This window comes from Stegodyphus dumicola, chromosome 4 (genome assembly GCF_044657685.1).
Source record: "Stegodyphus dumicola isolate Sdum_Otavi_A_Nest chromosome 4, ASM4465768v1".
Classification (NCBI taxonomy): domain Eukaryota; kingdom Metazoa; phylum Arthropoda; class Arachnida; order Araneae; family Eresidae; genus Stegodyphus; species Stegodyphus dumicola.
In genome coordinates, this window is record NC_140771.1 from 245388454 (window position 1) to 245414046 (window position 25593).

Genomic DNA, 25593 nt, shown 5'->3' on the forward strand with positions numbered 1-25593 from the left:
GGAAAATTGAAGAAGCCAGTGGAGCCTGATCATGTGGCCGCCGAAGAGATTCAGAGATGACATAAAGGTTTTTAATAAAGCCAATAATTGCGCTATGATGGTTCTTATGAACTCCATGACTGAAGATACTTTACAAAAAGTAATGAGATTTGGCAGCGCAAAAGACATTTGGCTGGAACTTCACAAAGTATTCGAAGATTCGTCCGATAACCAACTTTATAACATATGTTTACAGTACTTTAAAATCAGTTGGTCAAATGATGATAATGACAGCTCATTTATCAAAATTGAAGAATTTATGAATGAACTGAATAGTGGACTTGAAAAAATGAAAGAAAACAGACTGCCAGAAATGCTGTTGATTTGTTAAAATATTGGATACGCTTCCTCCCAGTTATCGTACTTTCAAATCGAGTTGGTTACTTCTTACTGATGAAAAGAGAACTTTAGATGAATTAATCACACACAGTGCTTAAATTGCGCCGGAGCTCGTGTCCAGTACTTCTCAATTTTTAAGATAAATTACAATTCTAGCCAGAGCGCACCGAAGCCCTAAATAAAATAAGCTCTGGTACCTATTTTTATAAAACTGAGCCACAATTCCAAGGGAAAAAAATTTAGAATTCCTAACGTTTTAGTTTAACAATAAGCAGATCTTACAATACTCTATTTCCCTAGAAATACGAGCTCATGAGAACATGAGACGTTCAACCAAAGTCCCCTCAGTCACATGCGGAAACCTTTTCCTTTAAGAAAGGCAATAAATTTGGGGGAGTTTGTTTAGGAACGCGTAAAGTTTTCGCCATGCCATCGTATCTAGTGTATTGTTACACGGCCAAACTGGAAGACACAAAAGTAAATTCACGAAGGTCACGATTGTTATCGATGGTTACAGTTAGTTATCCTCGCAGGAAGGAAAATTTGTGTTCTTAAATGTGCGTTAAGTGACAGCGAGTACAATAAGAGTGAAATACTGAGATAAACTGCTCAAGCACGTCCTATACATCATCTTCCTACAGTATCCACTAACGTAACCAAATACGGGGTCGAAAAGCATAACCAGCAACTTTGCATTCATCCTTAACAGTCAGATTCAGAACTCGTTTTACCCCGACACACATCTGCTTGATGGCTCTAATTATATCGGTAAAGAGCCGCGGTCAAAGAGAATGTTCTCTCTCACCAAGATTCCCTTCATTTTTTTGTTTCCACCCACTCATACCTTCACGCCTTTATTCAGTTTCGCACTCTTTTTAGCATTATCTGAATTTTCATCAGCTATATTTATTTAATTTTTGTGATGATAAAAGAACTTTTTCCCCCCCTACGATCGGAGCTTAAATTGCACCGGAGCTTACTGGATCCCGGCTCCGATGCTTCTTAGTTTTTTAATAAATCATAATTCTCATTGGAGCCCTAAATAAGAAGGTTGTGGTACTTCTTTTATGTAATTGAATAACAATTTCAGTAGAAATTTTAACTCGAAAATTTTATTTTTAGCAATAAAATTATATTAAAAATCTCTTATTAAATTTTAATTTATCTCTTTTCATTTAATTTAATTTTAATTATATAATAATTATTGATTAAATAACAATTTATGAATATTAATTAAATAGCTATTAATTAAGTTAATAATAATTAACTATTTTAAAATTATTAATGAGTTTAATAGTCATTTTATTTATTTATTTACTCTTGTTCCTCTTTGCTGATGGTCTTCAACAGGGCTCCGGCACTTCTAATTTTAGAAATTAAGCCCTGACCACATAATTGTGCACCCATGAAAGAGAATTAAGGAAAGATCCAAATTTTTTAGAAACTTTAGATTAGGAAGCATTGGTAGCAAATTTGGAATTTAAGCGGAAATCATCTATTAACAAGAAAAACAACGGCAAGTATAATTATTGCCACCAGAGAGGACATTGGATTCTGATCCATGTCCTCTCTGGTGCAACGTACATGCAAGAAATGGATAGCTGCTGATGGAAAACCACCAAAACCTAGTCCATATACAGGGCCAAACAAAGGAGGTAAGAACAGTGTTGCTGCAAATATGGCACTTCTAGCTGTAGATGAGGCAATATTTTCTGCAAAAACAAATTCTGATGATTGGTTTATTGATAATGGCAATTATCGACGATATTCAAAGCATATCATCAATAACAGTCACTACTTTACAGACTTTCAAAAAATTAAGCTTCCCCATAGCATCACTGTAGCAAATGGAAAGTCATTACCAGCAATTGGAAAACGTACTTTCAAGATAATGACCATTGTAAATGGGATGAATCAAATCAAAGATCATGAAAATTTCTGGTATGTTCCAGAAATAAGTAAAAATCTATTGTTAGCATCTCAAGATAGAAACCAGAACAGTGTGTTTGAATCAGCATTTAAGGATTGCTATTTAAAAAAGATGATGAAACAGTTTTGCATGGTGCAAGAAATGCTGGTGGGGGGGTCTCTTCAAAGCCGTTATGAAGACCTTGGTTCCTGAAACTCACATTGACATAAACATGACTAAGAATAATAAATCAACTCTCTAACTTCATCATGAACGTTGGGGTCACCAAGATAACAAGCATGTAAAGGCCAATGTTGAGAAAGAGTTGAATATTAAGTCTGATATGAAATTATGTGTTCTCTCATTCAGCAGTGCCAGTCCATAATGGCACTGCTGAATGAGAGAACACAACAGTTCTAGAAATGGCCAGAACTCTCAAATACTCGAATGAAGAAGTGGACTTTCCAGCTTTCCTATGGGCAGAATTTGTCAGTACTTCAGTTTATATACCGACTAGGGCAGGCAAGTCTTCAGTTCCTAATTTAAGTCCTTATGAATGATGGATGGGAAAGAAGCCCACAATAAAACACATGCATATCATTGGATCAACTTGCTATGCTCATGCCCCAGTTCAGAAGAGGAGAAAGATGGAGAAAAAGTCAACTACAGGCTATCTCCTTGGGTATGATAGAAATGAAAGGTACTGCATTTACATCAAAGAAACCACCACAGTAATCTGTTCCCGAGATGTCATATTTGAAGATAAACCTTAAATGACAGGAAACATTATAACATTTCCCCTGCAACAAGCTACTGAAAGAAACTCATCTCAAGATGATAAAGTTGAAAACAAACTAATGGATAAAGGCTCTCAACAGGAAAAGAAGGAAATGGAGGATAACACAAGAAAAGAAGACTCGACCCAGAAGACAAATTTCAGCACCTAAGTGGCAAAGGATTATATCATGTAAAATTCGGAGATATATGAAGAAAATCCTCCAGAAATAAATGTAATTACAAGCGGAATGCAGTGCAGCTAACTATCCAAGAAACAGAAATATGAAGGCTCAACACCAAAGAAAGCTTTCCAGAATGATCCTGAAACTTTAGAAGAGGCATTAACTAGTCCAGATGCAGAAAAATGGAAGTTAGCGATGGAAGAAGAGTTGGAAAATTTAAAACGAAATGAAACTTGGAACATAGTTCTTAGGCCAGAAGAAAGGAAAGTCGTGAAATGCAAGTGGGTCTTTAAGAGAAAACTTAACAAAGATGGACAAATGGAAAGATATAAAGCTCGTTTAGTTGCTCGTGGCTACAACCAAGTCAAAGGAATTGACTACAATAAGACATTTTCTCCTGTAATAAAATCAAAATCAATTAGAACTTTATTAGCATTCTCAGTTGAACAATTTTTACGGAACAGCCACCAGCAAGTCTGTACCAGAAAACACGTAGAGAAGTTTGCCTGCTAAAGAAAAGCCTTTATGGACTTAATCAGTCTGGGAGAGAGTGGAATATCTGCCTCGATAAATTTCTAAAATCAGTGAACCTAACAAGATCCAGAGCAGATCCTTGTGTTTACTTCAATAAAGAAAAGGAGTTAATCGTAGGTGTGTATGTGGATGATCTCGTTGTAATGTCCAGCAAAGATTTCATCATTCCGGAATTTAAGGACAATATTGCAGCAACATTTAAAAACAAGGACTTGGGAGAAATACATCACCTTCCTTCAATTAGGATAAGCAGAAAGGAAGACGGCTGTGTGACTCTTGACCGAAGTGGCCAGAGTGCTAGTGAGCTTTTGGAAACAACTAATATGCAAGACGCTAAAGGAGAATCGACCCCATTAGATCCAGGTATGAAATATGCAACAGCCACTAAGGATAACATGTTGAATGCTGAAGAAGCATTAAAATATAGGCAGGCTGTCGGAGGGCTCTCGTACCTAGCAGGAGGAATAAGGCCGGATTAAGCTTTTGCTACTACTTACATGAGCCAGTTCAATAATTGACCAAGCAAGGAGCATTGGGATGGTATACAACATATCCTTCATTACCTGAAACAGATCAAGGAATTAAAGCTGACTTTCCAAGAGACTGAAAAAGATTTGGAAATGTTCTGCGATTCTGATTGGGCTGGTAATAAGATTGATAGATGATCATTTAGTGGTTATGTGGCATTACTAGTAGGTGGAGCTGTCTCATGGAGCAGTAAGAAACAACTGATGACTGCATTGTCAACAGTTGAAGCTGAGTACCTCTCAATGTGCCACGCAGCCAAGGAAGTACTGTGGCTCCAAAAAATTTTAAAGGAAATTATGGGAGAACATTTTTTAAACTTTCCACAAACAAAACTTATTTGTTGATAATCAGGGTGCCATTTAGCTAAAAACCATATCACTTCAGAGCGCAACAAACATATTGAACTCAGGAATTTTTTCTTGAGAGGGGTTGAAGAGAAGTTGTTGAACTTTACCTATGTGCCTTCCAGTTCAAATGCAGCAGACATGTTGACAGAGTGTGCAAAAGAAAGCCTTGTTCAATCAAAGGTTCAATGTAGGACTGAGGGAAATTTAATCAAGAGGGAGTGTTACAAATAACTTTTAATTTATGATTATATTTCCCATTTGCATTTTGCAACATGTGTGGCAACACAATTTTATTTCCTGCTTTTGGCAACATTTTCAGTTGTTGTCACTGCTTTACTTTACCATGCTTACCATGTAAAATTTACTGTTGCTTGTAAATGATTTTGTATTTCAATATATGTTAATCCAGATGAATCTCTGCTTATTCATTTGTCGCCATTCCTAATGCTAGACTTCATTAACATCTGCTTCAAACTTGCGCATATTCTCAACATTGAAAAATAAGTAACTTTGAGAAAATATTTGAATAAGTTTCAGACTTTTAAATTTTTTCACAAAGTCTTATAGAGTTTTTAGGGTATTTTGACGCAGGAGACCTGAAAAATGTGCAATGCCCCCGCCTAAATTCGAACCTGGAACTCTCGAATATGCGCTACACCATGAAGGCATGCTAGAAGAAGGGAGAAAATACCTTATAGTCTTTTAAATGAAAGCTTGTACTGATGAGAGATTATTTCAACAGTTCTCTAGAAAACGTTGGGAAGGTTGCACTCAGTGCCATTATGATTGAATATTTGGAATCCAGGTGTACCGAGATTCCAACAACCAGATAATACTTTCAAGGAATGTTGCTATTGGATACCAGTCACACTAATCCTTCAAAAGCATCGAATTAAAATATTCAACAGCTTTTTCAGACAGAATTCGAAAAATTTGAATAAAGACTCTATATTAATTTGTACAAAATTTTGAGCTTATTTTACTTTTCGATGCGAAGATTTTATCTTCTTTTCAAATCTCGAATCTTTGACAAGATATTTCCCATACAGACCTCATTTACAAGCTTAACATGTCTTAATCTTCACCCTTGTATCCATATTGTATGCTTATACAGTAGATATCGCTTAACGTGACTGTGAGTAATGTTTTCAACTGGATATTGTTATCGCACTGTCAAAGTCCCGCCGGTCTGCATATGGAAAACAAAAATGCAGTGCCTACTGCGATCAACAAATAGGTTAATGTTATCAAAATATTATAGAATGAATTTTTAAAGTAAATTCGCCAAATAAGGTTAATTTTTTTTTTTTTTTAATTGCGTGACTGAGAAAAGTCGCCATGCACGTCGCTAAATTGATTATTTTTGATTTCAGTCAAACATTTTAGGCAAAAAAGTAGCCTTTACAATTATTTGCTGTAAAGTTTGAATAACTCTCAATTTCGACGGCGATCACACATTGGTTTCTCTTCTATAGAAACGAAAGAATTTTTAGCAGTTTTTTTTTGGGGGGGGGGGCACGAAAACATCAACTCTAAAGAAGTCTTTATGCCTAATTTTAAATTTTAGATTGGCAAGTTCCCTTAAGGTTTGATTAAATCAGCGATGTAAAAAGTAACCCGTTTTCGAAGTTTTGCAAAAATATGTTAGACTATCGAATTTTAACGAAACTTGAATTCTAGATAAACTTGCTTTATACGTGCTATTAGTCATTTTTATCATCGTTAATAACAATTACTCTTTTTAAACATTTTAGAATTATACACCCTAGTAAAAAGCGTAACGATAGGATCTACAATTAGTAGAACGCTATGACCTACTTCCAAAAACTAGACAACAGAATACTGCAATTAAATGCCTCGAAACTCCTCTAGAAGCTGTAAAGGTTTTTTTTTCACAAATTAAAGGAAAATCGAAATAAAAACTGAAGCTGAGGAGTAGTGGGGTATGTTACAATGTTGAAAAAGCACTGAAGGTTTGGTTTACACAAGTTCATGAAAAAGATGCAACAGCCAACAGATTGGTACCACAGAAAGCAAAAAAATTACTTGCAGAAAAGGGGAAATACGATTTTCTAGCAATCTGAGGTTGCTTTAGCTGCTGGAAGAAAGTATTGTTTACAAACATATTAATAGTGAAGAAAAAAATGTTGATTTAATTGCTGAAAGAACATGTTATCAAACTAATATCGTAGATGCCTACAAACTCAACAACTACTAAACACATTTTCGAGAAAATACACAAATTTTATGAAAAGAAGGTTCCACAATTTACAAACTCAAATATAGTTGGTTTCGGAAAACTAAAAAATCAAATATAGTAAATAAATTTACAAACTCAAATATAGTTGGTTTCGGAAAACTAAAGACAGTGAAAAAAATTTCAACTGAATCAAAATTGGACACTGGCCAAGATAGTGAACTGAAAGGAAAATTCCAGAAGATTCATTCATCGAACTCAAAATTCGACTAGTGCAAAGGAACGCTAAAAATTACATTGCGAACTCTACATTCTGATTTTCAATTCGAAGTTCTACTGCATTAGGGGCAGTGCAGGATTTATGTATAGGCTACACAAGCTACACTGGTGTGCAAAAATTAAGGACGAGACGGTTTTTTCAATATAACTTTGTACAAAAGCTTTCCAAATCAACACATTTAATATCTTAAGATCCCCAATACGTAAGGACATGAGTAATGTAAGCAACACTTACTAAAAGAGAAATCAGAGGGATAAAAAGAAGCTTTATTGAAAAAGTAGCATGGAGCGCAATGCGACTGAAGGCCGAAACATCCCTGTGATTGGTGTCCAGCAAGAAACATCCAGTCTTTAATAGGGGATATGATCTCCCCTGACTGGCTAGGCAGGTTTCACAGCATCTGCCCATGCTGAGAATGAGGGTGTCAATGAGTTGTTCAGGCATTGCTGCCCATTCGTCTTGCAGCGCCAATCGAAGCTCCAAAATCGTTACTGGTGGTAAGGTACGAGCTGCCAAGCATCTGCCTAGAAAATCCCATACATGCTCGATGGGATTGAGATCCGGAGATCGTGCCGGCCAATCCATACGTTCAATATCCTCCTCTCTAAGAGCTGTTCGGCAGCTACTGTGCGATGACATGGTGCATTGTCATCCATGAAAAGGAACTGCGGACCCATAGCGCCTCTAAAAAGACGCACATATGGAAGAAGAATCTCGTTACAATAACGGGTCCCGTTGACTGAACCTGCGTCGAAGATGTGAAGGTCTATACGACTACCAAGCATGATGCCTCCCCAAACGAGAACACCGCCACCTCCATACCTGTCCCTTTCAATGATGTTCGAGGGATGATTGCGGCTTCCCCGCTCTCTCCAGATGAGTATGCGATGAGAATCGCTACTCAGACTGAATCTGCTCTCATCTGTAAAGAGTACTCGTCCCCATTCATTATCTCTCCAATTCCGGTGTTCCCGGCACCACAGAGAACGCCTTCTCCGATGGGCAGGCGTTAAAGGTACATACCGTACAGGGCGTCGTGCAAACAGACCACCACCATGCAGTCTTCTGGCCACGGTAAAACGGGATATCGGTCATCCAGTCGCCTGTGTCGTGTATCTAGTCATTTCTCCCGCTGTCTGCCGCCTCTTTCTTCTGGCCTGTAAGGAACTATACCGGTCATCTGCGGGTGTGGTTCCTCGTGGACGAGCACTACTAAACCCCCGGATAGCTGTTCCTGTAGTTTGAAGTTGTCTCCAAAGTCGTGAAAGGATGCTGTGAGCAATTCCGAACTCTGCAGCCACACTTGTCACACTGCGGCCTTCCTCCAACTTCCCAATGATTCGACTTCGGTAAAAGCATCCACAGGTCGTCTAACAGATTGATTATTCACCCTTTCTCGCTGAGGCAGCAACTCGGTGTGATTTTAACTGCTATACAGTGTGCAATCTCTTTGCCAGAAATACTGATCTTACACCGACAACATGCTTTATACTACTCAGACACTCCCCCATTACGTCTACCTGCATATCTGCTCATGTGCTACCGTACATCACCTTACTTAATCTCCTGATTGGTCTTTCTGTCCGCTCTGCCTCTTCGTTCAGCTGATATGCTAATTTTTCGACTTCGTCCTTAATTTTTGCACACCAGTGTATAGCTTAGGGGCCCCACTTTCTTCGGAGCCCCCCAAGAAGTTAAAATATAGTATTTCAGACTTATAAAAGGCCCCATATCTCATATAGTTTAGACTTATCAAATCTAAATCCATCTCTGATTAGAGAGGAATTATAACATACCTCTTTAAACAGAGATGCGTAATTTGCTTGCCATATTTATTTCCATATCTTTTCCAAATAACATTTCATGTAATCCAGTTGACATATACTTTTCAAAAATATTTCAATCTCATCTTTATGCTGAAAAAAAAAACTGAATGAAATAAATCATACATATTTTCAAAAAATCCATACCTTCACTAGTCACAGTAGAAGCATCTGCTAATCTGGAAGCATCTGCTGACGAGACAAACAAATTTTCATCACTAAAAGAAATATTTTTTGCAGATGACGGTTTAGATATGTCCTCAAAAGTAGAATGAGTAGATAAATCCGAAAATACAGCACTCTTTACAAATGTCATACATGTATCTTTTGAATTTTCACTATGTAGGCTACACTCATTGATTTCTGAAAATTTAGGTAACGAGTGCTTACCATCATCAGGAGACTCATCTAATATTTAAAAAAGAAAATCATATAAATGTTAAAAAGTTCCCATTGAATATTACATACAAGTATCAAATACACACATACATAACAAAAACTAAACAAAGGAGACAAAATATGAAGTTATTTAAAAGGCAACTAACTAGAATCATTAGGTTATATCAGGGTTTCTTACATTTTTTGTTATATACTATTGCAGTTTTTAGGTCATTAACTTTTTTTTAAAGTAAAATTAACATTTCTATTGTATGAAAATGCGTCGAACGTTTTCGTTTTTTGTTGACCCGTATCTTTATCTATTTTGAGATACATTATGTAAAACTATTTGATAATTGTAAAATTATTATAATAAGTTAAAGAAGTATTACAAAACTGGTAAAATATTTGGTGACCCACAGTTTAAGAAACTCTGGGTTATATCGATGCAAGAGCGTGACAAATTTACAGTGCCCGTGCAGGGATTCAAGGCCCGAATCTCCTGGAATATGCGATGAACTTCCTTTCAGTTAACACTATGAAAGCATGCAGAAAGGAGAGAAAATACCTTGTATTCTCTTCCTTTTATGGACAAATTGGGGATGAGAAAACCCAATTGCCAAAACCTGAGTGAGTGATGAATTATCCTAAACAGCCTTTCTGCTTTGGTCGCCAATTTAGAAACTTTTAGAATTTTTTTATGTCAGGAAATTGAAGAATTTGGCAGTGCTCTCACCAGGATTCGAACTCTGGACCTTCCGAATACGCATAAAGCGTACTTCCAGTTACACAATAATGGCATGAGGATAGAAGGGAGAAAATACCTCATAAACATTTGATTTTTTAAACCAGAATCCTAAATTAGTTTATCGAGTTCTTCAGATTTTTATTAAGTAGCGCTTAATATTCAAAGTTTCAAGTGAAACTGAGTTTGAAAATGCAATGAAAAAACGTTTCACAGTTTCTTCTAGAAATATGAAACTTGCACATTTTCTCAACTTTGAAATATAAGTAATGTTGAGAAAATATTTGAGTAAAGTTTCCGACTTTTAAATTTTTTCACAAAGTCTTGTAGAGTCATTACTGTACTTTGAAGCAAGAGACCTGAAAAATTTGCAATGCCCTCACCTAAATTTGAACCTGGAACTGTCGAATACGCGCAGAGTGCGCTACCGTTACACCACGAAGACATGTTGGAAGAAGGGAGAGAAGACCTTATAGTCTTTTAAATGAAAGCTTGCACTGATGAGAGATTACTTCACCAGTTGTCTAGAAAACGTTAGGAAGGTGGCACTGAAAGCCATTATGACTGGATATTTGGAACCCAGGTGCACTGACATTGCAACAACCAGATAACACTTTCAAGGAATATTGCTACTGGATACTAATCACACTAATCCTTCAAAAGCTTCGAATTAAAATATTTAACAGCTTTTTAAGATAGAATCTGAAAATTGTGAATAAAGTTTCAGCTTTAATTTATACAAAATATTAAGCTTACTTTACTCTTTCGATGCGAAGATTCGATTTTCTTTACAAGTCTCGAATCTTTGTCAGGAATTTTCCCATACAGACCTCATTTACGATTATAACGTTTCTTATATTCACCGCACAACATTTAGTTTTCAACCTCATGTGAGATTATAGATTGAGTCAGCCTTCATTCATGTGTTATAGTTGTTATTAAATTTGCTTGTGTCATATCCGAAGAAACTCACGAGATTCATCGTGGCAAGAAGGCTGTCGTTGGCAAAGATGCTTGTGCACCCTTAAAAGTGAGAAAACGACTTTGATCTCCCGCCACCAGTTTTGAAGAAGAGCACCCCGGGAGAACGGACCCGAGGTTCTCCCACCCCTCTTCCCCTACCAGCAACGCCCCGAGGACTTTCGGCTAGCTGCATATTTGAAGTGTTCCCCATGCTGCACAGACACTATACATTTACGAATATCAATGCATTCTCCGGAATTCGAACCCAATTCAGGAAGCTCGGTATGGCAGTCAGAGTTCCTAACTATTATCATATCCTTGTTGGGCGACCTTCGTTCATGTGATTTTCAAGAAGCAAAACACATTAAACAGAAACGGAATTGGATAAAAAATTGAGGGACTAGATAAAGCCAGATGGCGATTACGAAGCAAACTGGGCGGGGAAGAAAGGACTGAAATGCTTAGTAAAGCTGTAGACTGTAAAGCTGTTTCCAAATATTCCCCCCCCCCCAAAGAAAAAGACACTTTCATCTTAAAATTAGGTTTTAATGTTAAGAACAAAATTCCATAGAAAAATACACAGTATTTAAAATACGCAATTCTAGAAATTTATCTAATTTCGTTTCTTCTAAATGATCAGATAAAACTTAGTAAAGGCTTTTACGAGACTCTAAAAAATCAAAAACTACCAAGAATACCTCGAATTTTATAGTATAAATAAGCTGAAAAGCGAAGATTTTAATGGGGGTGGTGGGTGGGTTATTGAAAGTTTGATTTGGGCCAAGAGACTGAACAGAAATGAAAATTAATTGATATGAAAATTCAGCTTAAGCACAGAGGAAAGTTAACATATATTTCGATTTCTACATTCTGATTTTTAGTTCGATTAATCAGATATCTATTGCACTGTGTGTTATTATAACATTTCATGTAATATATATTTTTTTAAATGAAAAATACAAACAAGTCCCCCTTGCACCACAAAATATCACACGGAGCTTACAGAGAAAAATAAACAGTAAAAAAAAAAAAAAAAAAAAAAAAAAACCTTATGAAGGTTTACAATAATTTACAGAAAAGTCAAAGGCATGTCTCTCAGAAATAAACTGATGAAAATCAGGAGGGCAGTTTAGACTTTTAAGTGCCAATTTTAATATCTTCCTTTTACAGTCAAGAAGAAGCATGTGTTCAATATTTTCCTCGCCACAGACACTGCAATCCCCAAAAGTCGCTGAATCCACTTAAATCTGTTCAGATAACTTTTCAAGCTTCCACAGCCACTAAGGAATTGAGTGATTGTAATTAACCTTAAGTGTTATCTACTTGACATATTTACTTTAATAACTTTTCCGCATAACGTTTCGTGGAATATTGTTGACATATATTTTTCCTAAATATTTCAATTTTAACTTTACAATAAACAAAATGCATGAAATAAATTACACAGTTTTAAAAAAAAACTAATACCTATATTCTCTTCAGTAGATAACGAAAGTTTCCCTTCATCAGCAGAATAATCTAATATTAAAAAAAAAAAAAAAATTTAAATCTTTCTGTTAAAGTGTGAAAACAAAATTAATTTAAAATCATTCATTAAAGTATGAAGCACTTTTTATAAAAATTTCAATTCAAACTTTACAATAAACAAAGTATATGAAACAAATAACACAAAATACATATTTCATAAAGGTCATATATGTACTCTTCTCAGTAGATAACGAATGTTTCTCTTCATCAGCAGAATCATCTAATACTTCAAAAGAAAAACAAAATTAATTTTAAATCTCCCCATTAAAGTAGGAAGGCATATTTCATAAATACAAGTATTTCAAATTACAATAAGCAAAATTTATGAAACAAATTACACATTTTCAAAAAACTCATACCTATACCCTCCTCAGTGAGTATGGAATGTTTCCCTTCATCAGCAAAATCATCTAATATTTAAAAAGGGAAAAAAAATTAAAATCTTCCCATTAAAGTATGAAACACATATACACCTAACAACGATATCAAAATGAAGAAACAAAATAAAAAATCTTATGTGTACACCATAATGTTTCCTTGTACGGAATGTTAAATTATATGCATTTTTTGCTACTTTTCATTTAAACTCGAATTTCATTAGAGATATATTTCTCATTCAATTCATTTCTCACTTCGCGGCAAGGCAAAAATAAAACCTCATAGCTTTATTAAACCATGAAATTCAATTCAACGGCAATATCACAATATATATATATATATACAGGGTGGTTATAATTAAAGTGACCCTATTCAGACCACTCTAGAACCCGTTCTACTCATTAAATTTTTATGAAATTTGGTATTTGAAAAAAGAAAAAAAAAAAAGAAAAGAAAAGAAAAAAAAAAACGAAGCACAATGAAGGAAGTGGTTGTTTTTGATGAAATAGAATGTGTGTATAGCTCATACACAGATAATAAAATTATTAAAAAATCAAGGTCATAGTACCTGTTCACGGCTCACAATCACCCATTGAGTGTTCAAATTAGTAAGTTGGTCGAAACGCCCCTGGAGCCAATGCATGCTTGAATTCGTCAAGGCAAGGAGTGGTAGAGGTTCCTAATGTCATCCTGTGACACATTCTGCCAGGTGATATTTTGTGGTGCCCGAATCTGGCGGCCTACCATGTCCCAGACATGTTGGATTGGTGAAAGGTCTGGTGACCTTGCTTGCTGGCCAAGGAGGAGTATCAACAGCACGAAGACAGTCCACAGATACGCGAGCGGTATGTGGCCTGGCATTATCTTGTTGGAAAATGGCCCCAGGATGACGTACCATGAAGGGTTATGCAACCGGCCGCAGGATGGTATCAACATATTGTTGAGCTGTTAAAGTGTATGATGACTAAAGATGACCTCCTGTTACAAGAATTAGCGCCCCACATCATCACACCAGGGGTTATGGCTGTATGCCTTTGTAAAACAAAGGATGATTGGTACCACTGGCCACGTCCTCTCCAGACACGAACATGGTGGCCATCTGCTTCAAGAGTGAAGCGGGATTCATTGCTGAAGACTATACGATGCCAGTCTGATGGCAGCCATTATGATCGACTACGCCGATGTTGTGGGGGTCAAAGGCAAACGTCTTAAAGGCCTCTGTGAACGTAACCTCGCCTCAGACAAGCGCCCTAGGATGGTAGACGGTACCACGGGAGGTATAGACACGGCTGTAGTGCGTTGAATAGTCGACAATGATACCGTTGGGGTGGTTCGGGCCTGGCAAACAATCTTACCTCGCATTTGATCTTTAGGGATTACAATGGCAGCAACAAGAAAAGATAAATTTTCCACACCTGTTACTGGTTTTATACTTTGAGAAATGTGCGCTATGATTGCAATTCCTGTTTCTTTTGCCTTGAAACTTTGATCATTTGCATGTTGGATCAAGATGTTTTTGCATACCAAATTTCGTCATAATCGCATAAATACTTTGTGGTGCTTTGGTATTTTTGCAAAAGAATGTATGTTATATGGATCATGGGTAAACGATTTCTGCAATAAAAATAGTTCAAATTTTGACCACCAGGAGGTATTGTGGGGTCTAAAGAAGGACAAAAAATCTGTCACAATCATTAAAATTTCTTCAATTACAGAATGTGCTCCATTGACATCAATTATGTGCTTAAAGCGCATTATAGCATTGTAACGTCTCCTTTCTCTGAAGAACTCACCCTCAAAGAAGGGACAGAGAACCCTCTTCTTGCCTTGGCCGGAAGAGGGGAGCGGACTTTTCCCCTGGTCGCAGGTAAAGAGGAGATTGAGATGTTTAAGACAAAAGAGCAGACGCTGGTTTGCGCGCTCTACTGTAGTGAAAAAGTATTTTAAAGTTTTTCTAAAATGTAATCTGTACATAGTTGTATATATAAGTAAATATTTAGTCTAGAACAGGTCTTGTTTATTTTACGAAGTTATGACTATGTTAAAGCATGTTCAATGGTAGCGCGAAGTAACTTTTGAGAGATTTTAGAAAGATGGAGTGTAATGCTGGCTTTCAACTCAGGTTAAGTCATAATTCCTCCTCCATAAACACGGTCTCTTAGGAATCTCCACAACCAGAAATATTAGGTAGTCGGGTGAACGAGGTCAGGCATCCAGAAAAGCTCTTGATGTTGCACAATTTTGGCCAAAGTTAGGACGAAACAGTTCGTTGACTTGGCGGACGATGTGGAGAGTTGCTCCATCTTGCATACAGTGGTCTGATAAAAAATGTTTTACAAGTAAACCTCGATCTTTCTTCTGTAAGGGCAAGACTAACGATGACAAAGGCACGCATAATGATTTTCTGGCTCTGGCAAGTATCTTTATAGGTTTGACTAATTTGCATAAGGAATTATTAAAAATTGCCATCTCGTGGTTATAATTTGAAGTTTTTTTTTTTTTTTTTTTTTTTTTTTACTGTAGGTATTTTTTTCTCATAGTCCACATAATGTAGATACCAAGTTTCATCAAAATCTGATATACAGAACGGGTTCTGCAAGGGTTTGAATAGGGTCACTTTAATTATAACCACCCCGTATCTCACTAAAGAATCAACGTGATTCTTGCATGAAGACCGTGTTGTCTAAATTTTTCTTATTTTTATTCGTAACATATGTCATACATAAACATATTAGACTGAAATATAATCCAACTGTAATTAATCAGGTAATCCGAGAAAAAGAATAAACTAATCTAATGAGCAAAAAATATTCGTTACATTTCGAATTCTCAATATTTGTTTGCATAGGCATTTATCGCAAGGCCTGCCAAGGAAAAAGATATTAGACGAATGTTAAACGCACGATCCCCAGAGATCACACGAGTATTTTACTTTCAGCAATCTCAAAAGTGAATCGAAGCAAAATGCCAAAACAAAATTAATAGCCCTTCTAGACAAATTGCCCCTTTCGGCTAACACAAAAACAAGCAATTCAGGCAGCGGACAAGAAGGCAGATTTTTCGGTGCACAAAATTAAAGGTTTACTTTTGGTCCCACTCGGCAAAAAAGACACTGAAGGTGCAGAACTAAAACTAAACTGACTTAATTCACTATTCTGAAAAGTTTCAAATGTAAACAAAAAAGGCTGCTAGGGGAAAAATTATGCTTTGCCGCCCTTAAGCAAATTTGAAATTGTAGGCAATTCTACAACTATTGCATGCAGATTAACTAAAGGCATAAAAGCCTTAAACAAAAGATTAAAAAAACATAATTTAATCATCTTTAAAGCAAAAAATGCTCAATTTAACAACATATAAGAATAAAATAAACTGAGCTAACAGAGTGGATGCATAAACAAGGTAACCAAAAACCTTTTTGCCGTTTTGGACAGCCATAAAGAAAAAGTAATAAAAAAATAATAATCACCGCCAATCATCAAAGTAATCACCATCGGCATCCAGTGCCTTTTGCCTATGAGTGGCTAGCTGTGCAATGCCGTCACGGTAAAACTCCGGAGTCTTGGACGCAAAGAAGTTCGTGAGGGCCTTTACGAGGTCTGGCCGGTTGTTGAAGGAAGGCCACGAAGATGGTTGACAGGGGCGTAGCTAGAGTTTCCAGCGTTGGGGGACAACTGAAGAATTTGCACTCCTTCTGTGCACTAAGAATGGAAAACATTTCATTAAAAAATTTCGTAGGATCCATTTAGTGTCCCTTGGATGCTGCGCCCTACGCTACTGATAGTTGACCAAGGAATGGAAAAGCTGGTAGTCTGTTGGTGCGAGGTCTGGGGAGTATGGTGGATGGGGAAGTGTCTCTCAGCCCAGTCACTGAATCATGTCCCTGGCCTTTCAAGCCACATTCGGCCTCGCATTGTCATGGAACAGGAGTACAACCCTTAGGATTGACCAATGCTGGCTCTTTATGCCTGATGCACACATTACAACTGCTGCAAACACACAACTGCCGTGATGGTTTGGCCCATTTGCAAGATCTTAGTAGATAGTGCACCACTTGGCCACTAGTCCACCAGATATAGAGCATGATCTTGTGTGGGGAGAGAGAAGCTCTCTCAGTGTGAGGCAGCCTGTCCCGTGGTGACAACAATGTCTGGAATGCCTGGGTGTGTCATAATGAACTCAATTTTCATCGCTGGTGAGTACTTGATCAAATATGGATGCACTGCAGTGCCGAGTAAGCAATGACAAACAGGCAGCGACACACTGTTGTTTGTTTGCAACGGACAGTGAGTAGAGTAACTACTTGCTCAGTTTGTATGCCTTTCCTATAGGTTGCAAATGGAACCTGATAGTTTCATCAGATACCTGGATTGCTCAGTTTGTATGCCTTTCCTATACGTTGCAAATGGAACCTGATAGTTTCATCAGATACCTGGAAGTGCACTGCAAGCTCACCACATTTTTGGCTACTGTCACTCTCTATGGCTGCTCTCAGGGCCTCATCGTCCAGAGCTTGTGGCCGACCGCTGCGTGGTGCATCACTAAGAGACATATTCCCTGACCTGAACTTCTGGAACCTGTTCTGGAGCCTACTGGTTCGTTTGTTAACGCCATCCTCCCCAAACGCGTGGAAAATTCCACGACTCGATTCTGCTGCTGACATGCCCAGTTTAAAATCATACAGCAAAAAAATCCGAATGAGCACCTTTGACACGTCCATTTCGATCAGCTGCTGGTGATCTTTACTGTTTATTTATGTTTCCCATCTACTATTTCCTACCAGAAAGAGTTTTTAGTATTGTGTTTTATGTAAATGATTTAGAAGGAGTATTTAATAGAGTTCAACTTACTTCGAGAGAGAGTGCTCAAGAGTCCTTAGTGGCACGCGTTTGCCTTTTCGATACTTCATTCTTAAATCGACGTGTGTGTCTGTTGATAATCGCCGGCTTGGTTAAATTAAGGGCCAACTATGTTAGGTATTTGTGTTTAGCTTCGGCTCAATTTAGTGTATTATTAGTTTCTTAATTTCTTATCTTGAGTTAAAAACTGAGTGGAAGCTTTCCTCTAAGTTCGAGAAGGGACCATCTGTTTTTATTTCTTTGAGTGAATAAAAGGGTGTTTTAACCCTTCTTCAGATGCTGTTGTTAAATACTTAAACTCAGCGATATGTCGCTACTTAGTGCAATAGGTTCCTCTACAAGTAACACAGACAAAGTACTGAGGATCATCATACATTCATAAAGTCAAATTCTATTCTAGCACCTGGTTTGTTTGATTTCATAACTAATTATCTGCTAAAAAATGACAATTAAAGAATTCAGTATATCGGAGGTTATTTATTCACTAGCTTAGGCTACAACACACAGGAATTTACTTACGGTTGTACGGTATTTCTTGCATACTTAATCGCGAGTCTTCATGGGCATCCTAGAAGTTGTGGGTTTTCTGGCTTCAAAAAATTTTAAATAAACTTACAATGGTGCCCAAACTAAAAATGTGGTGAACGATAATTCATCACCACCAGGATTTGGTGATTGTGTTCCTTCCTCCTTAGTCCTCAATCTAAACCTGTGCCTTCGTGATGTGATTGTAAAGCACATCTGGCTAGCAATCTAGAGAACCAGAGTTTTAATCCTTGTGAAGGCATCACGAATTTCTATGGTTTTCTGGGTTTGAAAAATTCTAAATCACTCTATAAGATGAGAGCTGATGCCAGATCCTCCTTCTTAACTTACATTCATATTAAATTAAAATCTCTGCTAATTTACATATTTTGGTGGATGCAGACAAAGAAGTGGGTGGTACAGACTATATTTTAACTTAAGCAAAAATATGTTAATTAATATAAACATTACCATGTCTCACCTAAGGGCTCATTATTTTAACAGTATAGAAAAGATTCAAAAAATCATAATTGGAAATTAAAAAAATATTCTATAAGACAAATTCTATGAAGAAATGTATGTTGTAAAAAGAACTGTATAGACTTAATACACATTTATTGAAGAATTTCGTCTTTTCCTTTTTGTATGAACTTATTTCTGAAACTTTGCAGATTCGCAGTCAACTTTACTAATGGCAGAATATAAGAAATTCATAATGTTCTCTTATAGCAGCAATACCTTCTCATTCCCGTGGTGAAATTGGCACGATGTCCGGCTTTTAATCTGAAATTCTGTAGCTCGAATCCTTATAAGAGCACAGTCCATTTTCTCATGCTCCTCTTTTTAAAAAATCTTAATAACTCTATCAGGTTCAGTGTTTCTCCTTACTTGCTTGGGGAACATTCCAGAACCTGACTCGGAACAGGGAGCTTACTAAAGCTGTGTCCAATAAATGTGGGAAGTAGACAAGATACACAGGAAGGGTATACGAAACCCTTTATTTTTCACTCTTTACAATAATTTCCGTACTTCGGAATACAGAGACCAACTACTTGTGGTCTGAACGTAAGAATATAAAAATATTAACTAAACTCTAACTTAAATTTGGAATAATAAACAACGTGGAAGATTGGCCGTATATTAACAGGAAGCCGTATGTAGTACAGAGAACTGTAACACTACAATACGTTTAAAATTATCAAGAGGATTAAACCTCTGGCCAGGAAGGCAACCAGCAACCGAGTAAAACTGCTAAGGCAAGCGGTCTGCTTTGACTAACTCCTTCCTCTCTCTCGTTTGGCAAAAAGCCCCAACTTAAGTACTTGGCGTTCGCCAGACTTAAGTTGCATAAATAAGTTAAAGCTTTTAATTCTGGCTGGAAGTAGAAAATAAGAAGTGATAGTAAAGATTTAAAATAAAATAAACGTTAGTAAAACTTAAGATCCTTACAACTCTATGCCTGTTGTATAATATTTCTACTGACAAAAAGCATGTAAAGATATTTGATATTTTATGAATGTAAGAAAACAATTGCAACCTAACTTATAGACGTTTGGACACCTGTTTTAATTCCTGGACAAAATCACAGTTTTATATGCTATAAATAAAAAAATTAAATAAATAATAAAAATATTTTTTCTTTGGAAATGGAAAACAGTTTCAAAATCTTTTAATTTCTGACAAAAAAAATTATTTTTTGAAAAATTAAACTTTTTCTTCATATATTTAACATTAAAAAATCTGGTTTATTTAATTATTATTATTATTTTTTTTTGATAAATAAATTTCGCTTTTATATTGAGTGAATTTTAAATAAACCAAAACTTACCTGTTTCAAATTTAAAACCAAAACTTTGAAAAACTGGTTTGGAATTGTTAGCACTAAAATTTGAATGCTGGGTGAAAGCAGGGAATGCTGTAAATTTATTCTTCAAGGATAATTCAAGTCCTGGAGAGAAAACAGACGTTGTTTCTTCTGAAAAATTTGCCAAACGTGAGTTGCCAAAGAATGGTTTATCCTGCCACGTTTCTCCAAGACATGTTGAAACAGACTCGGTAAAGGGAGAATTTGTCTTAATGGAAAAGTTACTTCTAATTGGCAAGTTAACTAAATCTTCTGTGGTCCTAGGAGTCTGATCACCAGAAATTTCTGCTTCTTTTATCAGTTTCATTGCATACTCTATAGCTTCTTTAAATTTATATGCCAAAACACTGGTTTCAAATTGCACAGCAAATATCTCACACGATGGTTTGTTGTTGAAAAAGTCTATTGCAGCCCATTTCATAGATTTTTCATCCCACCATTCAAATGACATTTCTTTGACAATGTAGCGGTTTAAGCATACTTTTAATACCTGCAAGGCAGGAAGGGAAAAAAAAAAAAAAACAGAAGCACATAAATACAAGAAGAATAAAGTGCTTGTACACTACAAGAGAATCAGAGATCTGAAGTTTGGTGCTTTTTATTTCATCTGTTGACATATCAATATCCCCTCCAGCATTTTCAAATATTGTTACGAATTTTGTATGTATGTAAATAATTTAGTGAAATTATATGCAAACTGTAATATCTCTTGTATAATATGAAATTAGGAGCAATGAAATAAGCAGGAGAGCAAAGCTGCACCGGAAAAACAAGATTACAGGGGCAGGTCCATTTAACATTGGGGTAAATGGCTATCTCGTCGGTTTGGCGAGATTGCACTGCCAGGCTCGCGATAGTTTTGGTGTTTAATTTTGGTAGCCAAATTCGATGATATTTTGATCTGCTCCCTGTAGACCATAACTGGTCTGATCCCTTTATTTAACTGCTGCTGTAACCAGCCCTACATGTAACTGAGTATGCCTTCCACCAACTTGAAAGTACAGTCAAAAGTCGTTAATCCGAACTCGTCGGGACTTCGGCAATTCCGGATTATCTATTTTTCCGGATTACAGATCATCAGTTTAAATCTCGTAAGATGGCATGCAGAAATTCTAAAATTAAAAATATGAAACCATAATTTATGAAACAAAGAACAATTATGATCTAAAGCTTATCAAAATTTAGAAAAAAAAAAAAGCTTAATATTTATTTGTTTACTTTATTAAACATTTCTTTCAATGTAAATTGTTTAAGTTGCTTCGTTTTATGAGATAATACTTTCTCTTTAATTCTATAAACAGACATAATTTCTTGTTCAGTTACAAAGTTCCGCTGTTCAAGTCCCGTAATTGCTGTGCCGAGAATACCGACTAACTTGTCAATCGAAATTTTTTCGTTTTCACTAACGTCTCTGTCACCTTCTTCATGTCTTTATCCATTTTTTGCAGCAATTCCACTTTTTGTTTGATGGACATCGGAACATACTTTTGTTTTGTAGATCCTCTGGGAGCTACAGTATCGGAAATTCTATTTGACGTAATCGAAAGTTCAAGTTTACTTTTATAAAATTGCTCTTACAGTCTGCAAAAAATAATAAGCCGGAAATAATTCGAAGATTAAGGAACATTGCAATCATCAACATTAACTGAAATAGATAATTTTAGCTTATACCGTCCGTTATACATAAAACGCGCACGCGAAAACGTATTCTGCGCTTGCCCACACACATATGCGCAGTCGTAAAGGTCTTACGCGCACGCGTAAACATCTATGCGCATTTGTCAACCCGGCGCATGAGCAGAAAGTTTTTAGCTTTGACGTCCGGGTTATAGATCATTCCGGATTATGGGTGTCCGAATTAACGACTTTTGACTGTACTGTAAATTTCTCAGCCAACAAAATTGAAAATACTGTAAAATTTCTCGGCAGCTGAGGGAAAACTATATACGTAAAGTTTCCAAAACGAAACTTTATAATATGACAGCAAAAAATAAAAACGTTTTATTTTAATGTTATTTTTAAATATAATTTCAATATTTTATGATGTTTTAAAAAAAATCGTCGACAAATTTTCAGATCTCAGAATTAAAAATTTTCTATAGAAAATGATCTTAAAATCGCCAAAATGTTGACAAGTCGCCAAATTTAGAACCGTTTAATAAAAGAATTCACATCCCCAAAAGCGAAAACTTGTTTAACAGCTCTTTATTAGAAAATATGAAATTCCAAATGCTTATGTTTCACTTCTTGCTTAGAAACTCGAGTATCCCATTATTTATATCAGAAATAGAAACATATTATAAACACATATTTTAGTGAATCGCAAAAAATATTCCTCCAAAATGATAATTCACACTCAAAATGGCAGTCATAAAAACAGAAATTTCAGATGATTAAAATTAAGGACCTTCTGTTGATTTTGGCCAAAATTAAGGACTTTTATGGACCAAAAATCGATTCCCAAAAATTTAAGGACTCTTAAGGACCGTAGGAACCCTGTGTGTTGTGTTTAACACTCTTAGCAGTTTGAAGTGGTAACTATTGCTTATGCTCTGTCATACTTGAGAAGAGTTATCATCTCTTCTCAAGAGTTGCCATCTAGAGTATGTTGATAAAAAATACCACAACTATAAAGTGTTTCTTTTGAGAAAATAAATTTTATCAAGCTAATATTGGTTCCGTGTGCATTTAATCCATTACGTACCCATATGCAGGTAACAATATGATTCAGATATTTGTGGTTTTACTGCAACAGTATACACGGAACGGATGGAGAGTAAAGTTTAGTATGTGAAGAAGGAGTAACTATAACAGATTCCCTTAATTATATAATACAGTAATGCAATCCATTCCAGTATACCATGGTTAAATAAGGAAAAACATCCACAGTTATTTCAAAATTATGGTTTCTTTGAACGGAAATAAAAAAATATGGGAAAATAAAATAACTCTGTTATGATTTATAAAAAATACTACAGTCAAAAGTCGTTAATTCGGACACCCATAATCTGGAATGATCTATAATCCGGGCTTCAAAGCTACAAACTTCCTGCGCATGCGTCGTAAGACCTTTACGGCTGCGAATATGCGCATGCGCATAAAACATTTACGCATGCACGTTTAATGTATAACAGACGCTATAAGCTAAGCTAAAATTATCTAATTCAATTAACGTTGCAGATTGCGTTGTTCCTTAATCTTCGAATTGGATCCGGTTTATTATTTTTTGCAGACTGTTACAGCAATTTTATAAAAGTAAGCTTGAACTTTCGATTATGTCAAATAGAATTTCCAATATATATTTACTAATATGTAAAGGATCTACAAAGCGAAAGTATGTTTTGAAGTCCATTAAACAAAAAGTGGAATTGCTGCAAAAAAAAATAAAAGGCATATCCTTCGTTTCTCTAACCATTCCGAAATCTGTTTATCAATTTCACGCTGCTCCACGGCGGAGGGGGGGAGGACGCCGCGGCGCGCAATAAATTGGAAGTTGATCTGTCAGCACTATCCTTATCTTCAGGGCAGATGTTTTTATTTTATTTGGCTTATAATTCCTTACTAAATGTTGTATTTCATCTCGATGTACTCCGTCTTTGATATGATTTAAATCAAATTCCTCCTCATTATAATTCGCTTCCGATAGTGAAGAAAGTGACACAGAGGTTATTGAAAACGAAAAAATTTAGATTGACAAATTAGTCGGTATTCTCGACACAGCAAGTATAGGACTTGAACAGCGGAACTTTGTAACTGAACAAGAAATTATGTCTGATTATAGAATTAAAGAGAAAGTGTTATCACATAAAACGAAGCAATTTAAACAACTTACATTGAAAGAAATGTTTAATAAAGTAAACAAATAAATATTAAGTTTTTTTTTTTTTTTTTTTTTTTAATTTTGATACCCTTTAGATCATAATTGTTCTTTATTTCATAAATTACGGTTTCATATTTTAAATTTTATAATTTCTGCATGCCATCTTACTAGATTTAAACTGATGATCTATAATCCGGAAAAATCGGTAATCCAGAATCGCCGAAGTCTCGATGAGTCCGGATTAACCACTTTTGACTACATAAACAATTTTCCAGAATATTCGAGTTTTTAGACTGGAATATAAGTTCATTTTTTTATGCAAATTAAATCACTATTAAACGTTTTCTCTCTCCAATGCATGCATACATTCTCTAGCTCTTTCTTCCTGGCTCTTTGCATGAATTTGGGTTTATTAGCTTACAGCAAAGCACACTATTGAATGCACTGCATATCATATCTAATGGGAGGTATGGTTTTGTGCAGGGCCTTCTACAAAAAATGGATCATATGCATGTTACACAAAAAGGAAATAGGAATCTTTTTTCCTCATTAATATTAAATACAAATCCGTGGGATTTTTTTCCTACGCAAAAAATATTGAAATTGAGATTTGAAAAGTTTGCAAAAGTAGCCTAGAAATTACTAAAACGTTATGATATATTAGATACATCATTACAGCCTTTTCATTTTTATAACTGGTATATGTGTATAACACCTACAGTGTGTCTTGTATCGTTATGTACAATTATGTATCAATGCAAGACAAAATGTTAACAGATGTACAAACTGAAAAATAATCATTTTTGCAAATGAAAAACATAAACATTGACAAACATGACGCACTGAATTTTTTCTTCTTTGCAATTTTCATAACGTTCTCCTGTTTTATTGCAAGAATAAATATTAACAATTTCTAATACATAATCATATAAAAATTATGTGTGATTAAAAATTATGATTTTTCAATGGTGGCTAGATCACCATTTCAAACCATCATATTATTCAAGGATCAACTATTTATCAAGTTGAATTCTTTTAGAAATGCAAGCTTTTAGGAAAATACTGAAGACAGAAGCTCAGATTTAAGTTGGAAGAAATCTGGCAATGATGAAAATCACATTATTCAAGGGTCAACGATACTTTTACTAGCCTGAATTTCATTCAAAATGCAAGAGGCCACTAAGTGGAATATTAGCTGAGCATTAAAAGATGGTCATTTATATTTTATTACTAATATGATACTGAATTAACACACTTAATTTTCCCATCCAATAACCGCACAGCATCGACTGTAGTTTCATGGAAGTGCATAATGGAAGCAATAGCGTAATGTCATTTTTTACAGTCAATAGCTAGGGGAAGATAGACTTTTGGTTGGACATCATGATCGCCAGATTTATCATGTCCGGATTTCTTCTTATGAGGACATCTCAATATTCCTTGTGTATGTAACTAGTGGTTGTATTAAGAATATCGTCTACAGGCATTTTTTTTTAAGGCCTCTACTGTGAGTATGATACTGGTACCTTTTAAGAATTTAATAACAATAATTGAATAGACTCTGTTAAAGCTTGCATTGCAC

General features: G+C 35.7%; 1 protein-coding gene across 11 annotated transcripts in view; it reads right to left on the reverse strand.

The window, feature by feature from the left end:
• LOC118201985 (uncharacterized) overlaps positions 1–25593 on the reverse strand; it is a 156826-nt gene that overhangs the window by 5324 nt on the left and 125909 nt on the right. For 3 of the 11 annotated variants that reach the window (XR_015040900.1, XM_085816170.1, XM_085816167.1), the window contains 5 exons: positions 20156–20681; positions 12928–12978; positions 12744–12794; positions 12509–12559; positions 9103–9363 (listed from right to left, as the gene is read on the reverse strand). Coding sequence is in view for 4 of the 11 variants with exons in the window: in XM_085816170.1 (XP_085672296.1) it covers positions 9103–9363; positions 12509–12559; positions 12744–12794; positions 12928–12978; positions 20156–20681 (940 nt within the window). In the remaining 7 variants the exon portion in view is untranslated. Of the gene's footprint in view, positions 1–9102; positions 9364–12508; positions 12795–12927; positions 12979–20155; positions 20682–25593 lie in introns of those variants that run through there. The other 8 variants (XR_015040901.1, XM_085816168.1, XR_015040902.1 and 5 more) reach the window with 7 other exon arrangements.